Source organism: Saccostrea echinata, unplaced genomic scaffold, assembly GCF_033153115.1.
Source record: "Saccostrea echinata isolate AGI-Se365-2 ecotype Australia unplaced genomic scaffold, CSIRO_AGI_Sech_v1 ptg000002l, whole genome shotgun sequence".
NCBI classification, from domain to species: Eukaryota; Metazoa; Mollusca; class Bivalvia; order Ostreida; family Ostreidae; genus Saccostrea; species Saccostrea echinata.
Window position 1 is genome coordinate 13,706,570 of NW_026889751.1, and position 9,627 is coordinate 13,716,196.

The 9,627-nt window shown below is 32.3% G+C and overlaps 1 protein-coding gene across 1 annotated transcript; it reads right to left on the bottom strand.

Moving 5' to 3' along the window:
* Positions 1–197: 197 nt before the first annotated feature.
* On the bottom strand, positions 198–9,331 carry LOC133178056 (uncharacterized). Its single transcript, XM_061312824.1, has 6 exons — positions 9,135–9,331; positions 6,750–7,053; positions 4,847–4,979; positions 4,018–4,154; positions 1,873–2,047; positions 198–538 (listed from the first exon to the last, which is right to left on the bottom strand). The coding sequence occupies exons 1-6, from the start codon at positions 9,329–9,331 to the stop codon at positions 273–275; spliced, it is 1,212 nt and encodes a 403-aa protein (XP_061168808.1). The 3' UTR covers positions 198–272.
* Positions 9,332–9,627: the final 296 nt, after the last annotated feature.

Below are 9,627 nucleotides of genomic sequence, written 5' to 3' on the forward strand. Positions count from 1 at the left end.
GACACAAGTTGGAAATTTAAAAAGGAAACCAAAAAACCTCTTCAGATTGCTTGACCTTCTTAAATGATCTGAAAATGTCATTTGAACATGTTCATATAGATAATATTTTTACAAAGTTTGAGACAAATTTAAAAAAAAAAAAATCAGATGTATGCTTTAGATAAAAAATTAAGCTTACAGAAGATGGACAAGTCACATACATATACCAGACCAAAACTAGATGTGTTTGCAAGGTAATAATGAATGACTTGCAATAAAAATTGGCTAAAAAATTACCGCAAACCATAATAAGAATTTAAAAATGCGTAATCATACAATGCAAAAAGCTCTTTATCTTCAGGAAGATTTGTATCTATGCTTGGCTTTGGTCGTGGGAGTTGGAGGGAGTTGATGCATGTGTTCGCTGTTGGAATTAAGGAGTTAATCACTTCTGGAAACTGAATAGTAGGTGGTATTTGAAACCCTAGAACTGGCTCCTCATCAGCTCCAGTTACAAATTGTAAAATATTAGCAATGGATAAATGTTCTCTTCGACCACCTGCAAAAAATAAAATTACAACAATTGGATTTTACTTACTTGTATATTGTTGCTCATAGAAAAATTAAAATCAAATTTTATTCACTCCACAGAATATAATATTGTTCAAGAGGTTTTTTTCCTGCGTGTCGCAAATTTTTGCAGAATTTTCCAATACACCATTATTCTTTATTTGTGTAGTCCTTTCTTTTGCAATTCTCCCAGTGGTTTATCAGAGTTATCTATGTAGTCTATGTGGTAAACACCTGCATGGGGACAATTTCATGCAAGTTTATTATTTTGCAATCTATTTAAACTGCTTGTAAAGAAAGCAAAAATTGGACTATCGCAAAAAAAAAAAAAAAAACACAAGATGTGTTTGTGAAACACTGATGACAGCTTTGGTGAAGGTTGAAGTTTTTCAAATGCAAGTCAAACTCAAAGGTCAAGGGGTGAAAAATTTTGTTACCCAAAGAAAGGGCTTATTCTCAATGAACATACCTGTGAAAAATGAAAGCCCAAGCAATAACAAAAAAAGAAGTTATGACAAAGGTTAAAGTTTTTAAAATGTGGGGCATACTCCAAGGTCAAAGGGTCAAATTCAAGGTACCTAGGGGAAGACCTTGTCATAAAAAATATATATGTGAAATATTAAAGAACTAGCACCAACTGTTCAAAAGTTATGGCCAAGGTTATTTTTTTCAAAAATAGATCAAAGTCCAAGGTCAAAATTGTTGGTATTCAAAGGAAGGCCTTGTCACATGAAATACGCCTCTGAAATATGAAGGCCCTTGTACTAACTGTTCAAAAGTTATGTTCAATGTTAGTTTTTTTCAAGTGGGTCAAACTTCAAGGTAAAGGTCAAAAGGTCAAAAATATGTATATCATTTGAAAGGTCTTATCACAGTAAATACACGTAAGAAGTATGGAAGTCCTAGCACCAACTGTTCAAAAGTTATGTACAAGGTTAAAGTTGGGTAAATTATTGGGTCAAACTCCAAGTTCAAGGTCAAAAGGTCAAATATGTTGGTACCCAAAGAAAAGACCTTGTCACAAGGAATACACATGTGAAATATGAGAGCCATAGCTCCAACCAATCAAATATTATAAGCAATGTTAAAGTTTTTGCGGATAAACATACAGACAGATGGACAGAGCAAATACTATATACCCCCGAATCTTCAATACGGGGGCATAAAAATAATTTTAAAAAATGAAAAATAAAATACACCCACCTCTGCACCCTTATGTTTAATGCAAATCAGGATGAGAATCTAATATATATCAAGTTTATGTGCCTAGCACTAATTTATGAATTTCTAATTTAAAACAATTTTACAGACTTGAAATCTTACTTGCAACTTCTCTAAAATAACGGACAAATGCTGCATAAACTTTCTTCTCCACTTCAATGTTGTTGCTACCCTCTAATGAAAACTGAGGTTTCAAAAGCATTGTAAGCATCCTGAATGTCAATGGTATAGAATGTTTTTGGAAAAGGTAAAGAAAACTTGGCAGCTGCATACCAATCTGAAAAAAAATAAACAACAGATTAAACATGTTTTTGGGGAGTTACTATTATAATCAATCTTGAACAGGATGTTTAACATGTTTAAACTTCAACATTTCTCAAAAGACAAGAAAAAATGTTTTAGAAACATGTATGCCCCAATGTGGTAATATTGTAATGGGTCAACTTTTTTCACACAATACTGTAGTGTACTGTGAGGGTAAAGTAGAGGGTGTACAAAAAAAAAAAAAAAAAAAAAAAAAAAAGTCAGGACTTTTGGTATGAAAAAAATCAGGACTTTTGGTGTATAAAAAATCAGGACTTTTGGTGTATAAAAAATCAGGACTTTTTTAATCAAATATTTGAATATATTCAAATACACTTATTAAAATATTCAGATATTGAATCCTGGGCAATACTTTACATTCTTCTGAAACAACAAAGAATGCATTATATTGTTTATACATGTACATTCTTATATCATTATTTATATATAAAGTTAGCAAAAGTTATAATGTTTATTATTGGTATGTTATATAACTGTTATATAAATGAAAGTGTCCTTACTGTGCTGTGCAGTATTAATTTTATCTAGTTTTAACTGGATATATACAGTATACCATATTTTTTTTTTTGGATTGATTGGCTGTATGAAAATGCAAAGATTATCTGAAGAGTTATAGGAGTTAATACTTAGTGGATGTACACACACATGCATGTGGTGCCACTTTAGCACCAATGGCTACATTGGCATTGGTTATCAATTATTATGCCCCTGGAATGTAGCATTTTGGCCTAACTATTTATTGCAAAAACTTTCAACTGTTTGAGAGAAAGTTTTGATATTTTGCTGGTGGATTAGTTTTCTTGCAATATTATTCTTCTCCTCAGAGACATATATGTCTCTGTTCTCCTTAATTAGTATATGTATAAACATGTAGTGCCACATTCTATGCATTTATCTAATACCAAAACATTGATGGTTTCTATGTTATACTGCCTGTAAAATAAGTTTGTTCTTTTCTGTCAATTGTCTAGTCTTAGAATATTAATTGAAACTAAATAATTACATTGTATGAATACTACATGTATAACCGTAAAACATTCAAAACCAGAAATCATTACTTACAGGAACTAATTTTATATTAATTAGACTATTAGTCATGGAATAAAAGTTTGCTACTACTAAATATATTTTTTTCAAAAACCAAACTTATTAAAAAACTAGAAATATGTCCATAGGACATGAATGTGCCAAGGATATATTAGTAATGCAACATGAAAATTTGTTTTAGTGTATGAAATTTGATGAGAATATCTTGAATAGTTTCTTTAAAATTGAAATTGAAATCTAAAAAGTTGGATATAGATGATAAATTCTTGTCAAATTATAAGTGCATAAACTTACATAAATATATCTTAAATGGTTACTTTTAAATTAAGCAAAATGCAAATCTAAGAAAAGTGAGGTCAAGGTCACAAGAAAGTTCAAGGTCAAATGTTTTGATGCAGTTGAATACTTCTCACAAATATGTATCAGCATATTTGAGTTTGATAAAAATATTTTGAATGGTTTATTTAAAACTGAGCTAAACACTAATTTAAAATAAATGAAGTTAAGGTCAAAAGAAAGGTCAAGGTTGAAAAATGTTGATGCAGTTGAAAAGGTTACATCAGTATGTATTAGCATATGAAGTTTGATAAAAATATTATGAATGTTTTCTTTAAAACTGAGTTCAACACAAACTGAGAAAAGTGAGGTCAAGGTCAAAGGAAAGGTCAAGGTAAAAAAATATTGATGCAGTTGAATAGCTTACATCAGTATGTATTAACATATGAAGTTTGATAAAAATATCTTGGATAGTTTCTTTGAAACTGAGCTTTGAACAGAGCTAAATGCAAAGTGTGACGGAAGGACAGAAGGACGGAAGACAGACATGACAAACACTATGTGCCCCGGCCATATTCATGGCGGAGCATAAAAAATTACTGTATACAATCCCAAAGTCTCAAGTCCTTGTCTCAAACTTGTGATGCATGGATGATCTGTGGAATCAGAAAATATCTTCTGGATTACATCTGGCTCCAGGAAAGTTGGAATTTTGCCATTTTGTAGAATACTTAAAGCTGAAATACAGCAATACAATTATCACACACTTGCATTTTAACTTCAAAGGTCTTCCACAACATCCTATATCATAATCATATTATATAAAACATAATTATGAAATGTGTACAACCGATTATGAAGATTTCCCTCTGGTTTGCCACCACTCTTCCTTTTGGGAATCAGTTTGAATTTCATCAAGATAAATTGTTCTGAGTTAATTTCTAAGAAATTAGAATTGTACCATGTAAATGAACTCCCCTGTGCAAAGCTGTTTTGTTAAACTACATTTGTCGTAACACCACGAATGCCCCCGTAGGTAGACAAAATTTCAAATGCCATATTTAGTTTCAAATTTGTTTGCACAAAAGTTTTTTTCTGAAGTTCAAGAAGGATAACTCTGTCAAAAATCATCGGACCTTGACCAAATTTGAACTTTACCTGCATTTTCCTATGACATATCCATATATCAAATTTTATGTCGGGGGCATAAAAAAATTTAAATTTAGGTTCAAATTCAAAATCCGATATATATGGTACATGTAATTGTGAAGAATATATGTGCAAGTATGAACTTTTAATTGGCTGATAGTAAATTGCCTGACACAGCTTTTAGCTAAAGCAACTATCATAACTAAAATCCTTCATAAAAAAAAAGTATCACAGATGATGATTACAAAGTACACTGAGAATCAAATTTTATAATACAAACCAAAAGTCTTTCCAACAACTTCATAATCTTCATAAAGTAATTCCCTAAGTCCACTGTCAAAATACTTCTCCTTGATTGCCCGTAATATTAACCGGAAAAACTCCTTCCTGGGACCGCCATAATCTACAGCTGTCTGCAACAAAAAGTAACATATTGCATTTCATTACATCAATCAAATGTACTTATATAAATTTGTACCAATACATTTATACAGTATGCACTATCTACATGTAATTTAATCATTTTATGTACATGTACAGATGGTTAGGTAAACACTTGTATTAATCTCATAGTGCATAGAAAAATTAGGCCAACCATAAAAAATTATCTAGCAATATACAGAAAAAAAGTAGGTAGGTTTGGTTAACTTGGTTTTTATATACAGTAAAAAATGCTTATAACGAAGTGCCAGGAATGGACGATTTTGCTTCATTATAAGCATAATTCGTTATATATATCTGTTAAGTTTACAATATATTTTAAGTCAAGGGGAATGAAAACCACTTCCCTATAAGCATCATTTCATTGCAAGCATGTTCGCTATAAGCATGTTGTTTTACTGTATCCCGTTTACTGAGAGCATAAATCCATCTGTCTGTATCAAGACTTATGATATGTACACTGTTTCTGAACATGGCAAATTCAAACTTCATATATATATTATATATATAATCAATAGTGTTGGTCTCTAAAACAGTTACCTTACCAGAGTTCTTGAAATCTTTTTTCCGCTGTTAGTCATTTGGACTGACTGCAAGGTGAAGTTTGTCAGTCCAGACAGATTTCTATCAGTCCAAAAAAAAAATCAATAAAAAGATGAAAACTGTATTTGAATTTTATAATCAATACATTTTGCACCCTGCGTCAATACACACTGTACATTTCATGCCGATTTGATTATATAACAATTTTTATTGAATTCTCGTGGGGGTCAATTTTCTTCTTAACAGTTTATCAATCATAGTTTGGCACTTGCGTTCATTGAAGAAGTCATTACGAGATACAGAAAAGCGTTTAACAGATTACAATCGGTCAGTTATAGGGAATTCGTAAGAAATTTAGTCGGATTTTCGCAAGTTGCTCTGTCAACATCTACCGGTCATTTGGACTGACACAGAACCTAAAGTAATCGGTCCTTAGTTGTTTTTATCAGTCTTGTCAACACCGAAAGATTTCAAGAACTCTGTCTTACTCTGTGATCTTGTAATTAGTTTTGTTAATGTGCACTCATTTACTCCAGGAACTGCAGTGGGTGTAAAATTTTACAAATTTTACATCTGGTTTGTAATTTTTTTTTTGGCATACTAGCTAGCTGTTTGTTAACAATTTTGATGCATTTTGGAGATACATGCACAGAAATATCAAGATGAACAATTACTTATCTTTTTGCAGAAAGTCCCATTCATATACAGGTACATGTAATAAATATGTAATATAATATATGTATATATATAATAAATGTAATAAATAAATATATATATACAGGTACATGTATGCACACATTCTCACAGATGTTGCAGGTTTTACTCCTGGTGTGTTAATGTAATTTGAAATGAGCAAACTTCAGTTTTGTGTAAATTGGTATCAAGTGGGCAGATTGCAGGCAATATGGAGGTGTTTTGGGGATATTAAAAGAGGAAGATACTTCTAATATTATGTTGCCCAAGGTGACCAGAAGTCATCTGTTCACAAAAAATAAAGCAGGAGTAAATTTACTTATATGTGAAAGTTTAGTTACTAGTAATTTGTACCTTAAGGCTGACTAGATGCAAATTTTGCACTAAGAATAAAGGAACTCATATGCAAATCATCTCCCCCCCCCCCCCCCCCGTTAACATACATCATTCAAAATACATCCGTACATGGTAAATGAGTGCATTCAACAACACAATACACAACCAACCTCATCATAAAATTGTAATTCTAAAGTTTTTCGGACATTACTGATGGCTTTGACTTCATCAAAACCAGTCTCCAACAGATGGGTCCTGTCAATTAAAATAAAGTTTGTATCACCCTCAGAATTATGTGTTACATCATTCACTTCTAAAGGCCTTCCTGTGACCATTTCTTTCTGAACTTTGCGCAAAATTTCAACCGGATCTGCAATATTTTGTACTTTACAAAACTCAATAATTCTACTGGACACATCTGAAACAGTTTCAACATTTTGCACAGATGGTGGTGAAACTTCGGGCACAGTGAGGCTGCTGATGTGGTTACCTTCTCAAAGACCCTGAGTGCTGGGTATAGATCTAAAATTTTGCAGCCCACCAACAGCAATGGTGGCGTCTCAATATAAGTGAAAAATTCTCGAGAGTGACAGACAAACAAAATCATTCATGGTGCCACCGTCTATCCTTACTCTGTGTCTCTAAAACAAAGGCTCTAACCACTGCGCCACTCCGTCACTGGCATGAATGAATTAAATGAAATAAAACATAATGAGAATCTGTAAAATGATATGGAAATTATGAAAGTTTATTGCAATTTTTCACAATACATGTATTTGATAACTAAATTCATATTTGGGTCAGTATGATAGGACATGCATGAACTGAAGTTGTTAAACAATATATTGCATTGCATTTTCTATTTTTATTATAAAACAAGGTTTGAAGAAAAAAATGTGCTGAAATACCAGAAACGAAACTTTAAGATCGATCGTTTCAATAATTTTTTGCTATATGTATACTAAGTGGTGTACAGTCATAATTGCAAATTTAAAATGAAAACATATTTGAGGACGATGGACAGATTGAAATTATATATTCAAATAATGGATTATGGGATCCTCATGTTTAATTTTTTTCATTAATTAATCCTTAAAACGCGTCAGTTTACCCTAAATGTTAAATAAAGGGATTCAAAGGTCCTAATATATTCCTGTGGTTACCAAACTTACTTATTTTAAGAAAGCTTTCTATACATGCATGTGTTTCAAGGGGGGGGGGGGGGTAGAACATCTACAGTATATTTCCGAAAGTGAATCATTTGATTTTTTTTTTATTGAAAACTGTCAATAAGTGCATCATTTAACTGTAAACCATGGTTATTTGAATAGTACTCTCGAGAACCCTTCGAGCTTTTGCGATGAAATTTTGCACAGCAACTTCCTATGGCATAAAGAAGAACCCTATTGATTTTGAGGTCAGAAGGTCAAAGGTCAAGGTCATAAATTCTGTCTGTTTTAAGACTCAATATCTCGAGAATCCTTTGAGCTTTTGCAATGAAATTTTAAATAACAATTCCCTGTGGCCCAAGGAAGACCCCTATTGATTTTGAGGTCAAAAAGTCAACGTTTAAGGTCGTACATTCATACATCCCGTCTGTGTGTAACACTTTCGTGTCCGGGCGATATCTCAAGAGGCTTTTGAGCTTTTGCAATGAAATTTTATATCATACCTCCCTAGGGCCTCTCTCGCCCCTCTCAAAGTGTCCCGCCCCGTTTTTTTTATTATTATTTATTGTATTAAAAGTCGCTTGGCACTATTTTTAGCACAGGGGCATGTGGAGAGTTATTACGTAAAATACAGGTTGTTGGCGGACTTTATATTCTAATTACATCTATTAGAAATGTTTAGTAAAGGCTAAATTAGACACCATGTATTGTGCAAAATTTTGACAATATCGAACGTGAATATAAACATTATACGTGACCTAATGTTTGCATTTAATTTGTCGTTTAATCAAGTGCCTCCGAGGTCTAGGGGTATGACTCTCGCTTAGCATGTGACAGGTACCGGGTTCAAATCCCGGACGACCCCTTTTTTTTTTTTTTGGATTTACTAAATGATAGTATTCAGAATGTGAAATGAAAAGTTTATGACGTCTGGCTTGTACAAACTCATAAAATCATTATATTGTGTGATAAATATTCGATATAAAAAGAATCTTCTATACACATATTAAAGAATAAGCAATCAAATCTTTATATCCACATTGGCATATTTTTGCTTTATTATACATGTATACATTGTATAATTCTACAAATTCAGGGGGGGGGGGATTCCGAACCCAACCCCCAACCCCCAAACTGCGCATGCTCTTCTTTTTTCCCTAAGCGGGGGACGCAAATTCTCTGAATTAGCTTGTATTTGATTGGTTTTACAAAAGTAAATATTTCACACACACACACACACACCCTCACACACACACACACACACACACACACATAGAGTCAGAGTCATAAATTCAAACTATATATATATATATATATATATATATATATATATATATATATATATATATATATATATATATATATATATTCTCATGAGTCTTGAACTTATCATCAGATCCATCTCTTCTTGATGGATTTGATTCCCTCCACTCCACATAAGTTGCTCCAATAAGATATGTAGTGATAAAGTTCACCTTCACTGATGAGCTGATCTTTACAAACCACGTATCTTGCACACGATCACCAGCAAAGAAAACTTCTTTACCCTTTAAGTCAAATGTTACAGTCCCTACTCCAGGCATTGCTGTATTTTAAGAATTGCACTTCCTAGCTTAGTTTAAAAATTTTATGAACACTGTACTAAATTTATATGAATGCAAAAAAAAAATTGAAATATAACCTAGCTGTTGATGAGTAGGTAGTGTGATTATGAATGATTTACTTATCTACTCAGGTGAATCTTTATCACTGATGATGATAACATTTTGTGATATTGAGCAAAGACTGATCTGCATTAAAGTTTGGACATTACTCACACTATTATAAAATACTACCATCATGACATATACTTGCAGATTTTACTTCCTGTACTTATACC